Genomic DNA, 26989 nt, shown 5'->3' with positions numbered 1-26989 from the left:
AAAACCCACATATTTGTAATTTAAAACCTGCACTGTAGGTTTTACAATAATTGGAATTGAAGGGATCAGGAGTCTCAAACTAGTGGCTCATATTTTGCGGTTTTACTTCATGGTTTAGCCATTGTGACCCACACACCAGGGGCATATATCATGGCTAACTTGATCAAAATATACAATTTTTGCTATCAAGTTTACGCTTATAATGGCTTAAGGCAGACCTGGGCAAAATTCATACTTGTGTGTCTATGTGCGGGCCTGTATATTTCAATAGGACTAAAGCATGTTTTGAAAACAGAAATGCATCGTACATTAAGCTGCATTATTTAAGACAAGATAGACGACAGACAAGTTGCGGCTAGCAAAGACTGCATCATGTGGAGGCCAAGCACAATAGCTACCAGAATAAAGTCATTAAAACCATTTATTCTTTACATATTACAGAAAAAGATATTTCCAAACAAGAGGGGTCCACCAAGCCTTCAGAAGAATAGGAATGTTTCAGACACGTTTGTCATGCCAAGACCAGAACAAGATGAAGAAAGGGACAATGGGCAGAAACAAGAAAAGGTGGTCAGGTATGTTTTTCTTTCCTTTAAAGACTTTTTTCAGACACACGTGTACTGCATTTTTCTGATAACAATTAAGATAGTTATATTTCTCACATATATGTTTATCATTCATTCAGCTGGCGAGGTGCAATAATTGAAGCGGTTCAGGCTACTGAGCCCCCACCCTCTGTTAATGAGAAGGACAATGCTGCCCACCTGGTACCAGACATCCCAGCTAATACTGCTCCAGGTACTGGTGAGTACTGGACGTCAACTTGGATTTCTTACCACTGCTGTTCCTGCAACACAGCTTGCCGTAGCCAACAGTACTGTATTATTTGGACCATTATTTGGACATAAATTGCTTTGCCGTTGAGAGTGTCTATTCAGGTCCATATTCATAAAAAAGGAATTATACCGGATTATAAGGCGCATTAAAGGGGTCATATTATGATTCTTTTTTTCGTATTTTGTGGGTGGTCTAATTTACATGGGTCCATTTCGACAGCGTCTTCTCCCCTTCATCTTTGTTGTACCAGTAGTTTTTTAGAGTTTCAATAGCATGTCTACTGACAGATATAAGTTAGCACTGTACGCTACTTTGTGTTAGAAATTGCAACAGCGGAGGAAATAATGCCCCACAACAAGAGGATAGAGAAAAAGAAAAAGCTCATTGACTACGGCGCGAACTATGCACATTTTTGAGACTTGTGCAGACCCCAAATACACATCAGCAGGTTCCAATAGGTAAGAAAAGTTGGGTTTGCATTATATTGTGAAACAAAACACCAGATAGTGTCTCCTTATGGGTGTCATTTTTGGGGCCCTCTTCACACACAGCATTAAAATACTCGTATGTTGAAACAATGCATGACGACACTAGCCGTAATGCGCCGACAATCCATCAAACACCATAGTTTACTAAAGTTGTACTAAAACATTTTGACAGAGTTTTGAGCACAGTGTGTAATGTTCTATATTCTCAATGAAACATCAACATTTTGGGCTTGCTTGCTAGTGTCAACTTGCATTGCCACACATATCTTTTATGCCTGACTGCCATCTACCGATCACACTTATCATTACACCTATCATTACACCATGTACCAAATAAAATTGCTTTGCAGTTGGTAAGCACAACCAGGATTAATCTGTACATTAAGCGCATCGCGTTATAAGATGCCCTGTCGATTTTTGAGAAAATTAAAGGATTTTATCTGTGCCTAATAGTCCGAAAAATACGGTACGACATCAGCTAAGTAGCAGTAGGACGCTTTGATTGTTTTAATATAAAACATTTTTTCCTTCTCATCTGTACTGATATTATACGTAGTATTGTTTTTACAACAGTTAACAAAAAGGTTCTCGGGTCACTACTTTTACATTAGAGACTCAGTAGAAGCCTGTATGAGAACAAGGGCTCTGACTTGAACATAGTCGTTAAACAGTTACACATGTACCACAGGGTGTACGTTCAAAATCGATTGCCTGTCAGTTACAGGGAATAAGTATAGGTTTTTATGGAAATTATCCTAAATATGTACTTTCAAATTTCAACAACTGGACAGTTATCCAAATTTTGATCTTGGTTTCGATTTTGGCTTCTCACGATCATTAAAAAAATATGTATCATTTAAAAAAACAAACTTCTTGAGCTTGTAACTGTGAAAGGTATGAGTGAGCATATGAGTGAAAAAGAGACCATTTTGATTAGAAGTTTGGAGTGTCGCCATAGTTGCTAATTTTCTTTTGAAACAGCGCTAGTATGTCTAATCAATAATCACTAAACTGAACAATAAACTAAGGCCATATCACTTCAGCGTTGACGTAACCGGGGCCAGAATCACCGATTTGGCCAATCAAGCGTAATCCACTCTTAAACGCAGAATATCACAGAAAAGGATATTGTTGTTAACGACATCATTGATGTAAGATCAATGTACAAATAGGACAGGAGTCGCAACTTGAAAGGCTCTAGTTTTTGTTTTTATTACTCAGCCTCAAGTTGTCTCGTCAAGCTGAGGACAACAGCACATTACCATGACAATAACAGCGCTGTGCGCAACATATAGTCTGATTGTGCTAACAAAATTTTCAAATAAGTCCCTTATGCAAAAATAATACTTAAATGTACTTATTGAAACTTTTGCAAAAATATTATGCTTTGATTTAAGACACTGGTCAAACTTGTCCAAAGATGTATTGCACCATTAAATGTGAGGATTTTTGCATTTAATAACAAATATCTTATTAAATTTTAATTATGACACAGAAAAGCAGAAACTCTATGGTGGTAAAATAAATGGGGGAAAAAAAGGGATTAAGAAAAATGTAAACGATAAACTAAATGTTATTATTATTTTATTCATCATATTGCTATTGTTATTTTAATTATTGTTATTATTTTACTTGTTTTTTCATTACTAATTTATATCAGGTTGTTCTTTTGAATTCAAAGTTGAGTTTTGGTGGTCCAACATATACTGGTGTTTTCAGGGTAATGTATAAATGTGTTATTAATTGTGATTTCAATATCATTCAAAATAATTATGATTATTATTTTTGCCATAATCGTCCAGCCCTAATCTGGACAGCATCTCTATCAGACACCATTGGACAAATAATGATGGCGCTGATAGATAAAGCTGAAAATTAAACTATGACATTTGTTCTTTCCTCATTTCCAATATCCTGTGGTTTTGTGTTTGCAGCTTCAGCTGTAACTAACATAGATAGACTGGAAGCTGTGCGGGATTCTTTCAGACATGCATGGAAGGGCTACAAGGACTACGCCTGGGGTCATGATGAGCTCAAGCCTATCTCAAAGTCTTTTGGCGAATGGTTTGGGCTGGGCTTGACCCTCATCGATTCCTTGGACACCATGTGGATCATGGGTTTAAAAGAAGGTGCAGTATGTCCGAGACCACCGGTGTTTCCCAACCTTTATTGAGCCAAGGCACACATTTCACATCAGGAAAATGTCATGGCACATCACCAAGCACGCAACACTTATCTCACAGGTGGATACACTAGTTAATTATGTACCGTCTGCCATTTGATGAAAGAGCATATTGTCCTGCATTCATCACTGGCATTGATCGGTACCTCCAGGATTTTGCAATGTCACAATCACACCAATTATATAATATGATATAATTGTATTATAGCAACACGCCTGGTCTCTGGCTGTAGAGGTTGACAGTATTTTGTGTTTATTGCCACAGAATTTGCAGAGGCAAGGCAATGGGTAGAGAAGGAGCTCTCCTTCAACCAAAATGTGGATGTAAATCTGTTTGAGACAACCATACGTGTCCTTGGGGGGCTGTTGAGCACATATCACCTATCTGGAGACCAGCTGTTCCTTGATAAAGCTGTAAGTCCTCGCACAACCAGCACCTCATTCCTCTTTGTGGCACTAATGCTGGAGTTGCACATGTATGTTAAACAGTGACTTCTGATGCTGATGTTAGGTTTCATTCAACAATTCAGTTTTATGTCAACACTTACAGAAAGACCTCGGGTCCAGGTTAATGCCTGCCTTTAAAACGCCCTCAAAGATCCCGTTCTCTGACGTCAACATCGGTAAAGGAACGGCCCACCCCCCTCGATGGACATCTGACAGCTCCATGGCTGAGGTCACAAGCATTCAGCTGGAATTTAGAGAGCTGAGCCGCCTCACACAGGAACCACTGTACAAGGTCAGAAGTCAAATGTGTTGTAGTGTGTATGTGATCAAATTAGGGGTGGGCACCGTTCACATTTCAACCCAATAGGTATGGATTCCCGGTACCTCTACTCAACGCTTTAGATTTTTGGTACTTTTGTGTGTGTTAATTAATACATATCAATTGTTTTTGATGATAAAATCTTTTTTTTTTATTCAAACATTTAAAAATGATTATAATAACTGCTGTCCTGTTAATAGATCCTGTTTCATTATAACATTTACGAGTATCATTTGCAGGTATTAGTTGCAATTGCTAGTCCAAGACGTTATATGGTGTGTAGTTAATGGTGTGTTTTTAATTTCAGTCTTTGCTCTCTGTTGCACCCTACAAAGTGTTAATACTATAATTATTGTACTAATTACGCACCAGTTGTTTGATTGTAACTTGAATTTTAGTTGTAGTTTTTATTAACAAAGTAAAAGCTATTGAAATTAAAAAGTTAACATTGCCATTGCTAATCAGTAGGATGTCAATAGCAAAACCAGTGCATATTAGCATCAACCTCGGGTATTTGTGTAAAAGTGGAGCCTTACTTAACTGACATTGGAGTGTTTTTTGAATCAATTTCTTTGTTGGCATTGAAACTTACAACATTACCCAGAGTTAATTCGGCTGAGTCTGCTCTCAGTGCTGCTGAAGTAACCGCAAGAGTCGCAGTGCAAAGAACCAGTTGAGTTGGCAGCTGGCAACGGGCGTAATGTCAAGCGCAACCCAGGTACAGAAACATGGTACTGTTGGCTTTTACGTGAATCGGTGCCCATTAGGACCGGCGGGATATGGTCAGTCTCGAAAAAGTACTGGATTCAGTACCTATTCCTAGATCTAATCCAAGTCTTTATTAGGGATGGGAATCGAAAACCGGTTCTGTACAAGAACCGGTTCCCAGTGTATCAGTTCCTTGGAATCGCTTGCCATTTTGTCAAGCAATTCTCCTACCAGTTCTCTCGGGTGGGGATGACGTCATTACGTAACGTGCATACACCAGTTGTAAAATGACACATATTGCCTTGCTTTAAAGACTGTGAAACCTTAGATGCACAACCTACTAATACCTACACTCTTCCACGAGTGGGGTCATAGATGACCCCAATTAAATCAATGTGTTTTTTGCAATAAGTGGGTTGTTATTCTTCAAAATCTTTAAAACAAAGAGTTGTAATATTTTTATATTCCAGGTATATCTCATAAAACATGTTTTTGACATGAGCCATACAATACATTTTTATGTACTGTATGTTTTCAATAGTGTTAAGGAATTGTAGTTTTTGTAACACTACCCACTCTTTCAGAAGTGGGATCAAAAATGACCCAAAGCAGTTCCTATGGAATCTTTTATGAATCTTTAATTATTGGCAACAATGACTGCCCCACTTACACATCTGATGTCAGCAGTCTCACATCAGATGCAACTGTCTGACTTTCAATACTGTCCCACTTACACGTCTGATGTCAGCAGTCTCACCACCCAGAAAAGGTGGTAAGACCGTGGGACGACAGAAAGCTAATGAGTTAGTTCCAAATACTGTAAAATATGTAACTTTTTTTTAATATTATGCCTATTTATAGATGTAAAAAACATGGCAAGTGTATTATGTTTAACCCATAGGTTTTGTGTTGTATCTTTCAATAATTGTGTGAGTGAAATGTGGAGTAAACTCTGAACGTTGGAACCTAACATGGTACAACAACACCAACGGCTTCACTTCCATGAGCACGACAAGAACCCGTCAATGGGGCAATACACCGTTAACCAGAGGTGTAACCGGACTTAAAAGAATCAGTAGGAACTTTATATACCAGTATAATTTAGACACAATGCAATGTCGACAATCTGCAGGAACAGATGATCAACGGTGTACAAAAAGATGTTGCAGATATCCAAGAACAGATTATCAAAGACAGAAAAGAATATCGTAAGGATATAATGAACATTTCTAAGTCATTCTCAGAATAAAATTGTATCTGTGTAAGCTAACTTCCATTTTGCAATCACCTGTCACTAATTAAAACACCAACATGTGATTAATCTGATTTTAAAATCATAATCATTTGACAGCTTTACTAAAAACATTTACGTGTGATGCAAATAAACCTTTCCTCTGCTGATGGTGGACCTTGAAGGCATTCTTTATGGAACCACCGCAAACAAACATCACACTGAATCTGAAAGACAAAGAATCTTAGTTTAAAAAAATATATATATTTCAATACACCCTACATTGTTGTTGCTAAACAGTAATAAAATAAAACAATAATCCTAGGTACATCAGGGTTCCATTTTGGGTCTAAAAAAACACTGAGTTGCTTGAGTTACCCAACTACTACCTACTACTACTACCAACCTACTCAGTGGCCTAGTGGTTAGAGTGTCCGCCCTGAGATCGGTAGGTTGTGAGTTCAAACCCCGGCCGAATCATACCAAAGACTATACAAAATGGTACCCATTACTTCCCTGCTTAGCACTCAGCATCAAGGGTTGGAATTGGGGAGCTGCCCAATGCTCCCCTCACCTCCCAGGGGGTGAACAAGGGGATGGGTCAAATGCAGAGGACAAATCTCACCACACCTAGTGTGTGTGTGACAATCATTGGTACTTTAACTTTAACTCACATATGAGTCATGTTGGCCACAAAAGTGACACTTGTCTGTCAGGTTTTCTATTTCAAATGAAGAAAACAGGATTGTTTAACTTGATAGTATTTACTAGGACTAACAGTTCTACTAGATTTTAGTGGAGTCTATGAAATACCAAAATATCTCCTACCAGTTTCCAGCAGACAAGCAATGTCCAGCCTCTGTCTGTTTATCACAACTTTTGTGACAGGAAAACTAATATTTTCCTTTTTCAGGAGACATTCTGCAAACTGGAAAATACATTTTAACATAACCATAAGCGCCGCCTCATAGTAATATTAAACAATATGCTCATGTATAGTTTCTAATCTGATGTAAACAAATTATTGCAGTGTTTTAAATGTCTCAAAAACATTTCATACTATTTACCATGGGTTAAAAAGGACAATATTGTTACAGAATGAGAATGATGAAATTGCTCTGCAAAATCAACCTACTTTCAATGCAAATAGACCACATGATGTACTATGTCCAAACAATTTTTGAATGGTTCCCTTGGACTCCCCCAGCAAATTCAAAAACAGGAATCTTTTTTCCTGTGGATACATGACCTACAAATATTGTTTGAAAAAAGGTGATTAGACATTATTTCTTACCTTACACTACAGTAAACATTGGTCCATGTTTGCTATGTCGTGCATTAGTACATTTTTTATCACGAGTGTCCAGTACCACCAACTCCCAGCATGACCTCATACTCCAAAGGTTTAATCTAAAATTAAATACACATATCCAAAGCATAATACTTATTGACATATGTACACCAATGTTTACAATAGTTGTATTGGCAATACATTACAATACATTTCCTTCTTTTTAGCTTTGGAATTTCAAATATAAAGTATCGAAATCTGAGCAAAAAACATACATCATAGCAATGTATACTTTGAGTCTTTGAGTCCTTTTTTCCCCACAAAGCAGTCATTGCAAAGGAATAAATGAATACGGCTTTTGCAGGACTGTTGTTATTGTGCTTGCGCACTATGACAAACAGATATGCATTGATTACGTGTATAAAAAAAACAAAAAACACATGATGACAGACGCTGATAATTATAAAGGTAAATAAAATCACTGTACCTCGCTTTCCAACTCCATGTCAGGACCCACTATGTTATTGTCCCAGTAGTACAGATTGATACAGGGCTATCATCAAATAAAAAGCTTTTTTTTTCATTCAAAATAGTCGTGGCGCAGTGGAAGAGTGGCTGTGCGCAACCCGAGGGTCCCTGGTTCAATCCCCACCTAATACCAACCTCGTCATGTCCGTTGTGTCCTGAGCAAGACACTTCACCCTTGCTCCTGATGGCTGCTGGTTAGCGCCTTGCATGGCAGCTCCCGCCATCAGTGTGTGAATGTGTGTGTGAATGGGTAAATGTGGAAGTAGTGTCAAAGCGCTTTGAGTACCTTGAAGGTAGAAAAGCGCTATACAAGTACAACCCATTTATCATTTATTTATCATTTAACTTGTCAGAATACCTACTCAGACTTCTTCTGTCCATGTGAAAGGCATGATTTATGATCTAGAATAAACTTACAGGAAGCAAGAAAGCAGCAGACCACTCGATGATGTAAACATAGGCACACATGTGAACACGGCGCCGCTGTAAATAGTTTGTCTGCGTAAGCGCTTCTAATAACAATATCACTAATACTTAGTTAATATTCAAGCCACGAAATGTAAATGGAGTATTGTTGGCGCTTTTTGAATGGTTATTTATTGGATTTTATGGGTGAAATAGAGGAGCTCCGCTGTAAGCCGACTTTTATTAAGTTAGAATGCTTTTTTTTTTTTTAAATCCATCCGTCGTCGTGTCTTTCATAATGATTGTGGACGATAGGCAAAATTCCAAAAAAGTGCAGTTCCCATCTGTTCTTAATTAGAGTAGCAAATGCAATGACCTTTTGTAGCTGTTTGTGTCTTTTTGCTGCTAATTAAATTCCTCCGTCTGCTTTTGGAATCTGGCCATTTCGAGATTGTTCTCTTGATGAGAAATTAACTGAATACAAACTCGCATCAACACGGTGTTGTAGCTGGAATAAAGACACCTTGTGTTTCCGCACGGCAAACATGTGTAACACAACAATATACAGTTGGAACCTCGATTTACAAACTTAATTGGTTTTTGAGCAGGGTTCGTAAAAAAAGTGTGTAAAGTGAAGCATTTCTTTCCATAGGAAACAATTTATATATGAATATTGGGTTCCAGCCTCGACTGAAGTCCATATTTTTAAACCAGCGTTTGAACACAATATGAAATGCTATAAAGTACTGTATATCAAACAAATATATGAAGGCGGTGATGGATTAATTACCTCTTTATTAAAAAGGCAAAACAACAACAAGCTGAACTGTCTTGTAAGTGTTGCTCTGTCAACACGCGCACACACGCAAAAGTCCCTTTGACGCCCTCACAAACAATCACAAAAATCCATAACTTCAACAAACATATTGCTACAATAATAAACATTTAAAACGTAATATCTACTGGCTACCTTGTTGTTTGGCCAATGTGGCTAGACACAAAAGGGAGAAGGGAAGCTGCCGTGTGTGTACTTGTGCTGAAAGTGAAAAGTGCCTTCCCCCACGCTGTAATATACAGTATGTTGCTTTGGCATCTTTTTTCATAAAAGTTTGGTCTCATCACAATTAATTTACTTGCTGTGGTACGAAGCCTGTTTTGTCGATTCTTCAATACTTGCGAGTGCCATTTATCTACTTTTTGCAAATAGTCGTCTTTTGTTAACTCCACAGTCATTCCCTCTTTCTCTCCAAGCTGGTCTGATGTCTTTTTGGAACTCATATTGAGTTAGCAAAATGGACAAAACTCGTCAAAAGACAGAGACGACACTCACACAGTGAAACACTTAGAAGTGACGAGTAGTGCAGTGTACTGCACAGCCTCCCCAAAATAGCAGCTAGCGAGACAATGAATGAAGGAATGAATGAAGCGTTAAATGGTAAATGGTAAATGGGTTGTACTTGTATAGTGCTTTACTACCTTTTTTAAGGAACTCAAAGCGCTGGCACTATTTCCACATTCACCCATTCACACACACACATTCACACACTGATGGCGGCAGCTGCCATGTACGGCGCTAACCAGGACCCATCAGGAGCAAGGGTGAAGTGTCTTGCTCAAGGACACAACGGACGTGACTAGGATGGTAGAAGGTGGGGATTGAACCAGTAACCTTCAGATTGCTGGCATGGCCACTCTCTTACATGATGCCTATGTCTATGTTTTAGTGACAAGTAGACATCCAGTGCTAAGTTGTGGCCAAAGGTTGTTAAAACTTGAGTTCTGAAATTCAGTGATAAAAATAATATATTGCAGGAATCTGTTTGAATCTAGAATCGATTCTGAATCAAATTGCCACCCGATTTGTGATTTGTCATAAGATTTACATCTCTAGTAGACGGTACTGCTGGGTTGAAATGTGAATTTAACATCTTTGTCGTGCATCCATGACACCTCATCTCTTTTTCTAACCCTTTTCAGGATGTTGTAGATGAGGTGATGATGAAGGTCCACAAGCTGCCGGGCAAACACGATGGTCTGATACCCATGTTCATCAACACCAACAGTGGCCAGTTCTCTCACAGAGGCATCTACACACTGGGCGCGAGGGCGGACAGCTACTATGAATACCTGCTCAAACAGTGGATCCAAGGAGGCAGGATGGAAGATGCGTATGTAGAATTTAAATGAGGCATTGTAGTTCTGCTATTAATATATTTTATTTGTATTACTATATTTTTAATTATAGTGTCTTGAACAAATTGTTGTGTCAGGGAAATTTAGTTATATCGTTCTTGAGTGAGGGGTGCAGTATTTTAGGTGATGGTTGGGTCTTTCAACCACATAATTAATATTTTCAAAGCCAGCCCCCTATTGATGCCAATGCACAACATGAATCTCCATTTTTAAGCCATTTGCTCAACTTTTTGGTATTGGAAATCAATCGCCATCAGTAAGAGCCTTGAATTTGGGGAGCAAGTCAGCATGTTTTTTCACAAACAGTGGATTTGAACTAGTTTCTAAATTGTTGTTGAAGCCTTTCAACAACAATTTAGGATTTGGTTAAAATCCACCTCGCAAAATATAAAAACATTTGATCGTGTGTGAAGTTATAATGTGCACACATTAGCGTTCTGTTTAGTACAAAGTACGCTTCAAAATAAAAGCAGTATTAACATGCATTCTACCACAGCCACTAAAAACAAATGCACCCATTACATTTTTTTTAGATTGTTAGCCACTCCAAAAAAGATTTGTGCATGTAAAAAAACATTATTGTTATTGAAGTCAGGACATACAACAAAAATACTGCCATAGCTTTTAGATAGGATGATAGAATATCATGCAAAAATAAAATAATCAAAATAAAGATAGACACAAATAGAAAAAAAAACTAGGTTTAAAAAAATTATCACCCATTGTGCTTTCAGCACATTCAGAAAATATTCAAAGTGCATACCTATTTCCACATTTTGTTACGTTACAGCCTTATTTCAAAATGGAATAAATTAATTGTGTCATGTCTGTGTTGATCATGTTTTTGTTTGGCCATGTGCTGTTTGTTTTTTGGACGCTTTTTAGTTCCTGGTTTCACTCTCTTGTTTTGTCACCATAGCAACCATTAGTTTTCACCTGTCACGTCACGCACCTGTTTCACGTTTTGAGTCACGCACCTGTTTTCACTAATCATGTCACTATTATTTAAGCTTCGAGTTGCCAGGCTGTCTTTCTGGCAACATCACTCTTTATGATCACTCTTCTTCATGCCATGTTCACAGTTCCATGCCAAGTAAGTTTTTTGATGTCAGGACTTGGTCCTTGGGTTTTGTTTTTCCGGAAGGCAACGGAAAGTTGGCTCGGGCGAGACGGGAATCTGAGTACATGATTTATTAAACACTATCAAAAAAGAACAAACGAAAGGCGCACACAAGGGCGGAGGTAAAAAACTTGGTTAATGAAAACAAAAGACTTGCACAAAGGCAAAAGACTATGAACAAGAAACAAAAACTTACTTGGCATGGAACTGTGAACATGGCATGAAGAAGAGTGATCATAAAGAGTGATGTTGCCAGAAAGACAGCCTGGCAACTCGAAGCTTAAATAATAGTGACATGATTAGTGAAAACAGGTGCGTGACTCAAAACGTGAAACAGGTGCATGACATGACAGGTGAAAACTAATGGTTGCTATGGTGACAAAACAAGAGAGTGAAACCAGGAACTAAAAAGCGTCCAAAAAACAAACAGCACATGGCCAAACAAAAACATGATCAACACAGACATGACAAATTGTTGTCCTCAAACTTCTACACACAATAAAACCCCATAATGACAATGTGAAAATGTTTCCAAATGTATTAAAAATATAAAACTTAAGATATCACATGCACCTATGTATTCACAGCCTTTGCCATGAAGCTTAAATGATGTTCCTATAGCTTCTTAGTTGGAGTCCACCTGTGGTAAATTAATTTGGTTGGACATTATTTGAAAAGGCACACACCTGTCTATATATAAGGTCCCACACTTGACAGTGCATGGCAGAGCACAAACCTAGAATGAAGTCGAAGGAATTGTCTATAGACCTTCAAGACAGGTTAGCCTAGAGACACAAATCTGAGAAATCAAGGCACGGAAAAATATCTGCTGCCTTGAAAGTCCCAATGAGCACACTGGCCTCCATCATTTGTAAATGGAAGAAGTTTGCAACAACCGGGACTCTTCCTAGAGGTGGCCAGACGTCTAAACTAAGCGATGGGGGGAGAAGGGCCTGAGTCAGGGAGGTGAAAGCATTTCTCTGTGGGGAGAGGAGAACCTTCCACAAGGACAACCATCTCTGCAGCAAACCACCAATCAGGCCTGTATGGTAGAGTGGCCAGACAGAAGCCATTCCTCATTAAAAGGTTTGCCAAAATGCACCTGAAATACTCTTAAGACCGTGAGACACAACTTTCTCTGGTCTGATGAGACAAATAGTTAACTCTTTGGTGTGATTGCCAGGCGTCATGTTTGGAGGAAACCAGGCTCCACTCATCACCAGGCCAATACCATCCCTACAGTAAAGCATGGTGGTGACAGCATCATGCTGTGGGGATGTTTTTCAGCGGCAGTAACTGGGAGACTCGTCAGGATTGAGGGAAATAGGAATGCAGCAATGTACAGAGATATCCTAGATAAAAAGATGCTCGAGAGCGCTCTTGAACTCAGAATGAGGCGACAGTTCATCTTTCAGCGGGACAACGACCGTAAGCACACAGCCAAAATATCAAAGGAATGACTTCAAGACAACTCTGTAAATGTCCTTGAGTGGCCCACCCAGAGCCCAGCGTTGAATCTGATTGAACATGGAGAAATCTGAGAATGGCTGTGCAATGACACTTCAATCAATCAATCAATCAATCTTTATTTATATAGCCCTAAATCACAAGTGTCTCAAAGGGCTGCACAAGCCACAACGACATCCTCGGTACAAAGCCCACATACGGGCAAGGAAAACTCACCCCAGTGGGACGTCGATGTGAATGACTATGAGAAACCTTGGAGAGGACCGCATATGTGGGTAACCCCCCCCCCTCTAGGGGAGACCGAAAGCAATGGATGTCGAGTGGGTCTGACATAATATTGTGAGAGTCCAGTCCATAGTGGATCCAACATAATAGTAAGAGTCCAGTCCATAGTGGGGCCAGCAGGACACCATCCCGAGCGGAGACGGGTCAGCAGCGTAGAGATGTTCCCAGCCGATGCACAGGCGAGCGGTCCACCCCGGGTCCCGACTCTGGACAGCCAGCACTTCATCCATGGCCACCGGACCTGTGCCCCCCCCCCCCCCCCCCCCCCCTCAAGGAAAAGGGGAGCAGAGGAGAAAAGAAAAGAAACGGCAGATCAACTGGTCTAACAGGGGGGCTATTTAAAGGCTAGAGTATACAAATGAGTTTTAAGATGGGACTTAAATGCTTCTACTGAGGTAGCATCTCTAATTGTTACCGGGAGGGCATTCCATAGTACTGGAGCCCGAATAGAAAACGCTCTATAGCCCGCAGACTTTTTTTGGGCTCTGGGAATCACTAATAAGCCGGAGTTCTTTGAACGCAGATTTCTTGCCGGGACATATGGTACAATGCAATCGACAAGATAGGACGGAGCTAGACCGTGTAGTATTTTATACGTAAGTAGTAAAACCTTAAAGTCACATCTTAAGTGCACAGGAAGCCAGTGCAGGTGAGCCAGTATAGGCGTAATATGATCAAACTTTCTTGTTCTTGTCAAAAGTCTAGCAGCCGCATTTTGTACCAACTGTAATTTTTTAATGCTAGACATAGGGAGCCCCGAAAATAATACGTTACAGTAGTCGAGACGAGACGTAACGAACGCATGAATAATGATCTCAGCGTCGCTAGTGGATAAAATAGAACGAATTTTAGCGATATCACGGAGATGGAAGAAGGCCGTTTTAGTAACACTCTTAATGTGTGATTCAAACGAGAGAGTTGGGTCGAAGATAATACCCAGATTCTTTACTGATTCGCCTTGTGTAATTGTTTGGTTGTCAAATGTTAAGGTGGTTATTAAATAAATGTCAGTGTTTAGCAGGACCGATAATCAGCATTTCCGTTTTCTTGGCGTTGAGTTGCAAGAAGTTAGCGGACATCCATTGTTTAATTTCATTAAGACACGCCTCCAGCTGACTACAATCCGGCGTGTTGGTCAGCTTTAGGGGCATGTAGAGTTGGGTGTCATCAGCATAACAATGAAAGCTAACACCGTATTTGCGTATGATGTCGCCTAGCGGCAGCATGTAAATACTAAAGAGTGCAGGGCCAAGAACCGAACCCTGAGGAACTCCGCACGTTACCTTAACATAGTCCGAGGTCACATTATTATGGGAGACGCATTGCATCCTGTCAGTAAGATAAGAGTTAAACCACGACAAAGCTAAGTCTGACATACCAATACGTGTTTTGATACGCTCTAATAAAATATTATGATCGACGGTATCGAAAGCAGCGCTAAGATCAAGACTTCCTATCCAACCTGATAGAGCTTGAGAGGTGCTGCAAAAGGAATGGTTGAAACTGCCCAAAAATAGGTGTGCCAAGCTTGTGGCTTTGTATTCAGAAAGATTGAGGCTGTAACTGCTGCCAAAGGTGAACAAAGGCTGTGAATACTTAAGTACATGTGATTTTTTTTTTTTTATAAATTTCAAAAAGCTTTAAAACTTTTTCACACTGTAATTATGGGGAATTGTGTGAAGAATTTGGAGGCCAAACAATGATTTATTCCATTTAGGAATAAGGCTGTAACATAACAAAATGTGGAAAAGGTGAAATGCTGTAGATACTTTCCGGATGCACTATATGTGTCTGGCAAAAGTCTCATGTGAACGTGCATGCAATGGCTATTTTGCGTTTAATAATGGCAACAACCGCTGATGTCAGTATGATTCCGCCAGTCCGAGGGGTGTCATCATGCATGGGTTGGTTCCATTGTATTTGTAATTTCCCTTCAAAATTGTATTTTTATATGTTTGTATGTTTCAATTATTCCAGGCTGTTGGAGGACTACATTGAAGCAATCAATGGAGTTAAAAAACACCTTGTGAGACAAACTGCGCATCACAAATTAACATTTGTTGGAGAGCTCTCCCATAACCGCTTCAGTCCCAAAATGGTACAGATGCTCACAACAAGACTCAAATGTTACATTGCTTGTCTGGAAATTGTAATTATCTTTTGGAAAAAGAATAATGTCATTGAAATTGAATGTTGCGACTAGGGGTGTCTCGATCCGATTTTGATATTGGGCCGATTTCAGCAAAACAAAACAAGTATGGGATATCTTGGCTTGCATGTAAAATCTACAATATAAGCTCCAATACAATAAGTTCTGCAGTGGGTTTGCCTGGTTTGTACAAACAAACCCACTGCAGAATAAGCACACAATCCAATCTAATCTTCTTTATTTATACACCACATTTAAAAAAACAATAAAAGTTTCGTAAAGTGCTGCACAGGAGTTAGACCATACATTTAAAAGCAGGATAAACTTAAGGAGAGTCAATTGTATAAAACACTTAACTATAAAGACAATAAATACATAAAAGAAAAGAAAAGAGACTAACATCACACAACTCTCATGCTGGTGTTAAAGCCAAGAAGTAACAATATGTTTTAAGACGTGGTTTAAAACTCATTAAGGAGGGAGCCGTCCAAATAGCAAAAGAGATATTGTTCCAAAGTTTGGAGCCACAGTAGAATATGCACGATCCCCTCTGGATTTTAAACGGGTTTTTGGGACGACAAGAAGAAACTGATCAGCTGACCTCAGAGACCTTGTCGGGGTGTACATTTTTAAAAGGTCTGACATTTATTGTAGCGCTAATCCATTTAGAGATTTAAAAACAGACAATATTTGTTTTAAATGTATTGTATAATGAACCGGGAGCCAGTGAAAGGATGCTAAAATGGGGGTTATGTCCTCATGTTTTTTTTGTGCCAGTTAAAAGGCAAGTAGCAGCATTTTGGACTAGCTGCAAAGAGCGATTAAGGTCTGGTTCATTCCAACATAGTGACTTGCAGTAGTTCAAACGTGATGAAATAAAAGCATGGATTACCCGCTCAAAGTCATTTAAAGATAAGTGATTTAATTTTTTTTATTTATTTACCATAAATATGGTAAGTTACAGGCTGGTTCATTCCAACATAGAGTGAGTAGCAGTAGTCCGAATGTGATGAAATAAAAACATGGATTACCTGCTCAGTCATTAAAAGATAAGTGCTTTAATTTTTATTTAAATTTACCATAAACATGGTAAATTATAGGCTTTTAGGAGCTATCAGCTACACAACAGCTAATTCAATAATAGTATGTAAGCTAAAAATACATAGTTTACTAAATAAACAATATTCTAAAACATGGCATTAGTCAATATAAACAAGTATCAAATAATTATAGTTGCATATTACCTACACATACAGGACTAAGTCTAGTAGCATGTAAAGCATATGAGAAAGTATCCAGTAACAAACGTGTCGGGTATCATTCAAGTTTGCCATTGTAGCCTGGCGCTGTTGTTAATAAGCGCCTCCTTTTTCTCTATATTTTTTTTGTGGGGAAGACTGATTTGTACATATATCTGTCAGTCGACTTGCTATGGAAGCGCTAAAAACTAAAGCAAAGATGGCGGGGAGAAGACGCTGTTAAAATTCCCACTTCTCTGTGAGCGCTTTGAGTATCTAACAATAGAAAAGCGCGATATAAAATCTAATCCATTATCATTATTATTATTATTAAGTGGAGCCACGTAAATAAGACCGCTCACCAAACAGCGCATTCTGAAGAGACGGTCTCAAAGCAGCTTGAAGATGGTCTGTAAAACATAATCTATGCAAAATTTGACCAAAAACACCATTACATGTTATGTAGACAAAAAGAAAGATTCAAAATGTAGAAAAAAGTCATATGACCCCATTTAATTAATTATTGTGACCACTAGGTGTCACTGAAAAACAATGACTTCTCCACTTCAACATAAAGACGGCCTAAGTCAAATGCAGCCGGTTAATCATAAATAGGTTAGTGTTAGTTTTTTGTTTGTTTTTTTCACACCATAAAAGTATGTATGATTCCTTTTGATATCGTAATGCTCAAAACACCAATATTGACATCATGTCGTAAGTGAAAAAGATGTATTGGGACACCCCGAGTTGTGACAATAAAAAAACTTGTGGTGAAGAAGCTATAAGTTAGATTCTAATTGCCCAAAGGCAATAAACTAATACACAATAACTACCTGGACTGTAAGTGTTTATGTCTATTCAGATTTTCCTTTTTTTCAGGACCACTTGGTGTGCTTTCTGCCAGGAACATTGGCACTGGGTGCCCACTATGATCTTCCAGGAGACCACATGGATTTAGCTGTAGAGTTAATGGAGACTTGTCACCAGATGTACACACAGATGGAAACGGGACTCAGTCCAGAGATTGCACACTTCAACCTGCATTCGGATGATGGTCATGATATTTTTGTTAAGGTGAGGCTTGTACTGAAAGGCAGGCACTTTAAAAAAAAAAAATCGATGTCATAAACTTTTTGTGACATGTCAGTGTGTTTTTCCTGTCTCAGCCTGCAGACACGCACAACTTGCTGAGACCAGAAACAGTGGAAAGTCTCTTTTACATGTACAGGTTTACAAAAGACCCTAAGTACAGAGACTGGGGATGGGAAATTCTGCAGAATTTCAACAAGTATACCAAGGTAAAATTCATGTTATCTTTTAAAAGTGCTATATAAATAAAATACATGTTCAGGCTATACATTTGTTGGTATTAAAAGTATTCCAAAAACATTTTAAGTATTATTTACACAAAATGTGACTGCAGAGTTAAAAACATTTTGGCCATTGCAAAAAGGTTCAGAGGAAGTTAGCGCTCATAGTACACCATATTTTTCATATCAGATGTGTAGATCAGGCTTGTGCAAAATTCTGAATTGAGAATATCTGTCAAGTTCCATCAATTTAAATTGAGCAGGTATTGAATGAGAAAGATCAATTGCAATTCCAATTCCGATTAAAAGAAGTAGACTTGAAATTTCAATGGATAATTTTGGTTTAAAAAAATCCCTCGTTTCGCAGATAATTGGTTCCGGGATTGATTGTGGTAATTTAAGTAGGAAGAAGTAGGACTTGTTACAAACATTTGATATTTTGGGCAATTATACTAGTCTGACGTGACAATACAAAATCTTTTGGCGGCATAAAGCATGTGACTTCGGAAAAAATCCATAAATTAGCGCAGCATTATTATAAGTGCATAGTTAAAAGTGTGGGGAAAAAGTATCGGTTTAGAAATTGGAAATTACGGTAGCAGCCTTGAGTGTGTTTTACTTGGCGATAGCAAGTGTCATTGCTCTGGCTGTCGTTGAGACTTCTCGTACGGCCAATAGGTGGAAATCACATCCTTCGTAATTCCTTTCAGTTGAAATAGTTTTCATGTGATAAAACCACTGGCATACATTTTTTTGTCAGAGGTTAGTCAACTTGTTCGTCGCGGCCAAGATTGTGCTGACATTCGCCTTGTACTTAGCATCGAGCCAAAACCTGCCGCATTGTTCTTACGTTGGATATCACTTGCCTAAGGCTCACCTAAGTGGAGATGTGTTACTGCCCAAGATGTCCAAAATGAAGTGCATCAACAATTTTACTCACCACATAATATTAAAAACACATAAACAATGGCTCCATCAGCATTGAAACAGAAGTTCCCCTAACCCATAAATCTATTGTGATCACCACAACATAAGAATAATAATGCTCTAATACTTATAAGACAAAAATAGGACTTAATTTAGGCAAAAAATACGTAAAATTAGCTTTTTAAAAACTGTAACAAACGTAATAGAATGAAGCCGCATAATTATAAGCGTGATGTGGCAAGGAACCACCATATACCGTATTTTTCGCAGTATAAGTCTTACCGCAGTATAAGTCGCACCTGCCGAAAATGCATAATAAAGAAGGAAAAAAACATATATAAGTCGCACTGGAGTATAAGTCGCATTTTTTGGGGAAATTTATTTGATAAAACCCAACACCAAGAATAGACATTTGAAAGAAAATTTAAAATAAATAAAGAATAGTGAACAACAGGCTGAATAAGTGTACGTTATATGAGGCATAAATAACCAACTGAGAACGTGCCTGGTATGTTAACGTAACATATTATGGTAAGAGTCATTCAAATAACTATAACATATAGAACATGTTATACGTTTACCAAACAATCTGTCACTCCTAATCGCTAAATCCCATGAAATTTTATACGTCTAGTCTCTTACGTGAATGAGATATATAATATTATTTGATATTTTACGGTAATGTGTTAATAATTTCACACATAAGTCGCTCCTGTGTATAAGTCGCACCCCTATGAAAAAAACTGCGACTTATAGTCCGAAAAATACGGTACAGTATATTCTGCTACAATTTACTTGGGCAAAAATATGGCCTGCGGGCTCTGTGTGGCGTTACACCTTTAACATCGAGGCTCTATTCGGCGATACGCAGTGCTATTTTCAAATTACCATAGGGGTAGCGTTGCTTAGATTGTAGAGCAGTTGTCCGGAAACTTAAGGGTACGAATCCAGCTTCCGCCATCTTAGTCACGATCGATGTGTCCTTGGGTAAGACACTTCACTCACCTTGATCCCAGTGCCACTCACTCTGGTGTTTGAATGCAAAATAATGTTTGGTGGTGGTCAGAGAGGCTGTAGGCTAGGGCTGCACAATTAATCAAAATTGAATCGACAGCGAGGTTTTAATTAGTGCGGTAAAAAAACACAAGAGGTTGAGGGTTTTTTTTCTCCAAAGTCACCGGCATTTGAGTGACAACCATGTTTGCCAATCAGAATTGCTGAGCCTCGCGTTTGTTCATCTGTCGCTTAAAACAGGGATTAAAACATCTGGCTTTGTGCATCGCTCTCTGTACCTGAGCGTGGTTATTTAACAGTGGAAAGAGCTGAATGAAGTAACCCCTCTTTTTAGTCTTTAATAATCTTTGTCTCGGCAGAGACTAGAGAGGTGTGCCGCCGCCATCACACTCACAATACCCAGAGTCTCGCGACTAACACAAATTAGGAGGAAAAATTTAAGATTACAAAGCCAAATGTCCTGTTGTGAGAGTACTTCAGTTTCAAATCGGATGGGCAATATGAGCCCATCTTCACAGATGAACGAGCGGAAATGCTGTGGGGATCACGTGATAGCAATAATAAAATCCAACCTCATTTTTCCAAATATATTTAAGTTAAATTTCTGCTTACAAAAATTAGTCCATTTTATCCTGTGTTTGTTTATTTATTTAGGATAACAAAGTTATTTAACTTCCAATTTACAGTACAATGGTAAACAATTCTACAGTAATGAGAATTCAGGTTTATATCCTTTTAAATGGTTTCTTGCATTAATTATTATTATACATTATGATTACAGTACATTACAAACACTATATAGTTTTTTGTAAAATATTTCTTCAGTTTAACAATCTGTCTGCATAAGGCCAAATATTTTTTGAAGTAAATTATTGCATATTGTCTATGAATGTTCTCATTCATCCAGGTCATTGTCGTCTCAGAGCATTCACTCGATCGCAACTGGACTGTTTGGTTTGTCTTAGAAGACGTTTCACCTCTCATCTGAGTAGGCTTCATCAATTCGTGCTCATAGACTTGGATTGGTCAGATCTAGTCTTAGACTTAGATTGGTCAGACCTAGTCTTGCGGCTGGTGCCAAAACTCCAAATATTTATACTCCAAAAACCAGGAGGGTGTGCCTGGGCAAGGATGGTTTTGCCCTATCGTGGTGAGAAAAACAACTGTTTCGATGCAAACTTGCAATCCTAACTGTGAAAGCCAACGACAGTAGTTGAAGTGTAATTTCTCCTCGTTAGCTTTGAAGTATCATGTGGCAGAACGATCGCTGTGGATTGACTACTACCAGTCCGAAATAGTCCGAATCCCCCACCTAAGCATTACATTCAGTTGTAAACAAATGGCATTGTGGTCATTTTCTGTGACCAGAATATATCTAACTCCTGTTATTTGTTGGAGGCTAAATTGCAGAGTATTTTAGGAATGGTTAAAAGGACAATGTTGTATGTGAGAAACAGGTGGTGTCGCAGACCACTTCCTTCAGGGATGTTTTTTTTCAACCTTGACACAGATGGCTTCCCTCACTCCTCTTTCGTATCATCCGTCCTCCTTGTCCGTAATCTGTACAATTTTGAATGGTGTGATAAAACTGCACATTTCAGAGTGACCTTATATCGTGGGCAGCCTAAGGCACACCTGTGCAATAACCATGCTGTTTAATCAACATCTTGATATGCCACACCTGTGAGGTACAATGGATTATTTTGGCAAAGAAGAAATAACCACTAATACAGATTTAGACAGATGTGTGAACAATATTTGAGAGGAATAGGTATTTTGTGTATATAGTAAACGTTTTAGATCTTTGAGTTTAACTCGTGAAAAATTGGAGCAAAAACAAAAGTGTTGTGTTTATATTTTGTTCAGCGTAAATGTTCCTATTCATGTTTTTCAAATATATACCGTAGTTGTAAAGAAAATAATATGAAATGTGCAGCTCTGACCAATGAACCAAATGGTAAACAGAAAGAGAACTTTGACTCTATTTGGCGATATAAGATCAAATTGACCGAATTTTTCCCTTTTCTTAGTTCTACAAACCCCGTTTCCATATGAGTTGGGAAATTGTGTTAGATGTAAATATAAACGCAATACAATGATTTGCAAATCCTTTTCAACCCATATTCAATTGAATGCACTACAAAGACAAGATATTTGATGTTCAAACTCATAAACTTTATTTTTTTTTTGCAAATAATAATTAACTTAGAATTTCATGGCTGCAACACGTGCCAAAGTAGTTGGGAAAGGGCATGTTCACCACTGTGTTACATGGCCTTTCCTTTTAACAACACTCAATAAACGATTGGGAACTGAGGAGACACATTTTTTAAGCTTCTCAGGTGGAATTCTTTCCCATTCTTGCTTGATGTACAGCTTAAGTTGTTCAACAGTCCGGGGGTCTCCGTTGTGGTATTTTAGGCTTCATAATGGGCCACACATTTTCAATGGGAGACAGGTCTGGACTACAGGCAGGCCAGTCTAGTACCCGCACTCTTTTACTATGAAGCCACGTTGATGTAACACATGGCTTGCATTGTCTTGCTGAAATAAGCAGGGGCGTCCATGGTAACGTTGCTTGGATGGCAACATATGTTGCTCCAAAACCTGTATGTACCTTTCAGCATTAATGGCGCCTTCACAGATGTGTAAGTTACCCATGTCTTGGGCACTAATGCACCCCCATACCATCACAGATGCTGGCTTTTCAACTTTGCGCCTATAACAATCCGAATGGTTCTTTTCCTCTTTGGTCCGGAGGACACGACGTCCACAGTTTCCAAAAACAATTTGAAATGTGGACTCGTCAGACCACAGAACACTTTTCCACTTTGTATCAGTCCATCTTAGATGAGCTCAGGCCCAGCGAAGCCGACGGCGTTTTTGGGTGTTGTTGATAAACGGTTTTCGCCTTGCATAGGAGAGTTTTAACTTGCACTTACAGATGTCGCGACCAACTGTAGTTACTGACAGTGGGTTTCTGAAGTGTTCCTGAGCCCATGTGGTGATATCCTTTACACACTTATGTCGCTTGTTGATGCAGTACAGCCTGAGGGATCGAAGGTCACGGGCTTAGCTGCTTACGTGCAGTGATTTCTCCAGATTCTCTGAACCCTTTGATGATATTACGGACCGTAGATGGTGAAATCCCTAAATTCCTTGCAATAGCTGGTTGAGAAAGGTTTTTCTTAAACTGCTCAACAATTTGCTCACGCATTTGTTGAAAAAGTGGTGACCCTCGCCCCATCCTTGTTTGGGAATGACTGAGCATTCCATGGAATCTACTTTTATACCCAATCATGGCACCCACCTGTTACCCACCTGCCTGTTCACCTGTGGGATGTTCCAAATAAGTGTTTGATGAGCATTCCTCAACTTTATCAGTATTTATTGCCACCTTTCCCAACTTCTTTGTCACGTGTTGCTGGCATCAAATTCTAAAGTTAATGATAATTTGCAAAAAAAAAAAAGTTTATCAGTTTGAACATCAAATATGATGTCTTTGTAGCATATTCAACTGAATATGGGTTGAAAATGATTTGCAAATCATTGTATTCCGTTTATATTTACATTTAACACAATTTCCCAACTCATATGGAAACGGGATTTGTATTTAGATTGATGATGGCGGTAATTACCAACCTTACGTGTCACGCTACTCTTCCGACTTTTTTCAGTATAAGCTATCACTCGTGAGGCGAAAGAAGCCCTTTTTGATGAACACAATTTGGCGCAAGTCACACAGCAGCTGTAAATTGACACTTATATGAAGGGACACAGTATCAGTGTTTTATAATGCATCTATGCTTCAGCACTACCTATTTCTATAAATCACACAAGTATCTTTACCTGTAATATTCACAACTTTTGTCATTAATGTCCTGTAACCTGCTCTTGTGCAGGTCTCAGATGGCGGCTATACGTCCATCAACAACGTCCGTGACCCTGAGAACCCAGAGCCCAGGGACAAGATGGAAAGTTTTTTCCTAGGTGAAACATTGAAGTACTTTTACCTTCTTTTCTCTGACGAAATGGAGCTTCTCAGTCTGGACAAATATGTGTTCAACACCGAGGCCCACCCACTCCCTATATGGCCCTCTGCGCCCAAGTGATGGTACCATTACAGGAGATGTTTAAAGATCCGACCACAAGGTCTAGTGAGACTGAAAGCGTTTCTCAGATGTGTTTCTGTGAAACCATCGCTACTGGCCAGCAACACAGGTCTGTACTGGCCATCTTGTACTTTGGTTTATTTTGCACAGGGAGGAATTAATTTGAGATGTTTCATAAGAAAAAGGTCTGAGCCGGTCTCTGCTGTAAATAGGTCTGTAAATAGGGCTATGGGGTGTTAGGGCTACCACGACTGTGCAAGGTATTTGTCACCTTAATGGCGCTGATACCAATAGTATGTAAGAAGTCTACATCTATTTGTGATTTTGACATCAATGTGACGGTGTGGAGATACAAATGGACCTATTGTTGGGAAAATCATTATTTTAACCCCTGCTGATTCTTTTGTGTTTATAAAGCCAGAGTTCAGAATTATTGCTAGGTCTTATTTTAGAAAAAAAGGTCATACATTTATTTGTATTTGAGTGAAGTATTAGATCTTCAGGCAGAGTACTCGGTGGAGAAACCCCTGTCTAATCACTGTGCACAGTGATTAGATGTTTCTTGTAGTTAAGTCACCAGGGTTGCACATATTTCAGAAGGGATTTTGACCCACAACTCTTTACAGATACTCTCCAAAATCCTAAAAGTTTTGATTGGCAACTCGAAGATTCAGCATTTCCTACAGATTTTCCAAAAGGACTGAGCGCTTTTTCTGAATATGTTTTGGGCCAGTGCCATGCTAAAAGTCCGTTGCTCCGTCGTTGTGTCTTTGGGCAAGACGCTTCACCCACTTTGCTCCCAGTACCCACCGACACTGGTGTATGAAACTGAATGAATGTTTGTTGGAGGTCGTAGGTGCAAATTGGCAGCCACATTTCTTTCAGTCTACCCCAGGGCAGCTGTGGCTACAAATGCAGCTTACCACCATGAAAGTGGAGTGAATTAACTTTTGTTTCCCAGTGTAACGTACTTTGAGTCACTCGAAAAAAGCTCTATATAAATTTAATCCATCATTATTAAAAACAATCCACAACTAGGACTGGGTGGTTCAAACTGACTTCAAACCGACTGCCACATATTTTTTATATTTTTTACTTATAGACTGTCCCCTAAAATTCACAACCGGTTGTGAAGTTTTACATGACAGCCCGACAGGTGTCGATAAGCGTTAAAGGGGAACATTATCACAATTTCAGAAGGGTTAAAACCATTAAAAATCAGTTCCAAGTGGCTTATTTTATTTTTCAAAGTTTTTTTCAAAATTTTACCCATCACGCAATATCCCTAAAAAAAGCTTCAAAGAGCCTGATTTTAACCATCGTTATATACACCCGTCCATTTTCCTGTGACGTCACATAGTGATGCCAACACAAACAAACATGGCGCATAGAACAGCAAGCTATAGCGACATTTGCTCGGATTCAGACTCGGATTTCAGCGGCTTAAGCGATTCAACAGATTACGCATGTATTGAAACGGATGGTTGTAGTGTGGAGGCAGGTAGCGAAAATGAAATTGAAGAAGAAACTGAAGCCATTGAGCCATATCGGTTTGAACCGTATGCAAGTGAAAACGACACGACAGCCAGCGACACGGGAGAAAGCGAGGACGAATTCAGCGATCGCCTTCTAACCAACGATTGGTATGTGTTTGTTTGGCATTAAAGGAAACTAACAACTATGAACTAGGTTTACAGCATATGAAATACATTTGGCAATAACATGCACTTTGAGAGTGCAGACAGCCCAATTTTCATCAATTAATATATTCTGTAGACATACCCTCATCCGCTCTCTTTTCCTGAAAGCTGATCTGTCCAGTTTTGGAGTTGATGTCAGCAGGCCAGGGAAGCTAGGGTCGATATTCTTCTCTTGATCATCTTCGGTGGCATAAGGGACGGTGTGAGCCAAGACATCCAGGGGGTTTAGCTCGCTCGTCTGCGGGAACAAACTGTCGCCATTGCTTGCCGTGCTACCGAGGTCCTTTGTCCCTGAATTGCTCACACACTCTGGCAGATTCAATGGGGGACTGGCAGCAGATTTCTTTGACTTTATCGTTGGAAATGCATCTGCTTTGAGTGTCACAGGATATCCACACATTCTTGCCATCTCTGTCGTAGCATAGCTTTCGTCGGTAAAGTGTGCGGAACAGACGTTCAATTTCTTGCCACTTTCGCATCTTTGGGCCACTGGTGCAACTTGAATCCATCCCTGTTCGTGTTGTTACACCCTCCGACAACACACCGACGAGGCATGATGTCTCCAAGGTACGGAAAACAGTCGAAAAAACAGAAAATAACAGAGCTGATTTGACTCGGTGTTTGAGAAAATGGCGGATTGCTTCCTGATTCATCGCTCCGAGAACGAATATTAGAAAGGCGTTTAATTCGCCAAAATTCACCCATTTAGAGTTCGGAAATCGGTTAAAAAAATATATGGTCTTTTTTCTGCAACATCAAGGTATATATTGACGCTTACATAGGTCTGGTGATAATGTTCCCCTTTAAGGCTGCGACAACAGCCGCAGAACTGTCCAGGCCAGTCTGCTTTGGCCTCAATAAGAATGTGCAAACACTGCTGAAAAATCGATTTTGTGTCCAAAGGTAACACATCTAATCATCTTCAACATTTGTAGCACCGTCCTGCTGCCAAATAAGAATACATCATGTCACAAAAAAAGAGTCTCTACTTATAAGCTCCCGACAACACGTTGCCATGATGTAGATGTCCTTAATGCA

General features: G+C 39.1%; 1 protein-coding gene across 2 annotated transcripts in view; it reads left to right on the top strand.

Moving 5' to 3' along the window:
- Positions 1-26592, top strand: part of man1b1a (mannosidase, alpha, class 1B, member 1a) — a 43365-nt gene extending 16773 nt beyond the window's left edge. For both annotated transcript variants that reach the window (XM_061980755.2, XM_061980756.2), the window contains exons 5-14: positions 442-575; positions 686-804; positions 3260-3454; positions 3773-3921; positions 4058-4246; positions 10414-10604; positions 15479-15599; positions 17768-17962; positions 18055-18186; positions 24042-26592. In XM_061980755.2, the coding sequence (XP_061836739.2) occupies positions 442-575; positions 686-804; positions 3260-3454; positions 3773-3921; positions 4058-4246; positions 10414-10604; positions 15479-15599; positions 17768-17962; positions 18055-18186; positions 24042-24251 (1635 nt within the window). In that variant the 3' untranslated portion in view covers positions 24252-26592. The remainder of the gene's footprint in view (positions 1-441; positions 576-685; positions 805-3259; positions 3455-3772; positions 3922-4057; positions 4247-10413; positions 10605-15478; positions 15600-17767; positions 17963-18054; positions 18187-24041) is intronic.
- The last annotated feature ends 397 nt before the right edge of the window (positions 26593-26989 follow it).

This window comes from Nerophis lumbriciformis, linkage group LG20, assembly GCF_033978685.3.
Source record: "Nerophis lumbriciformis linkage group LG20, RoL_Nlum_v2.1, whole genome shotgun sequence".
Taxonomy (NCBI): Eukaryota; Metazoa; Chordata; class Actinopteri; order Syngnathiformes; family Syngnathidae; genus Nerophis; species Nerophis lumbriciformis.
Note: the sequence above shows the minus strand (reverse complement) of the source record. Positions and strands in the feature narration are given on the sequence as shown.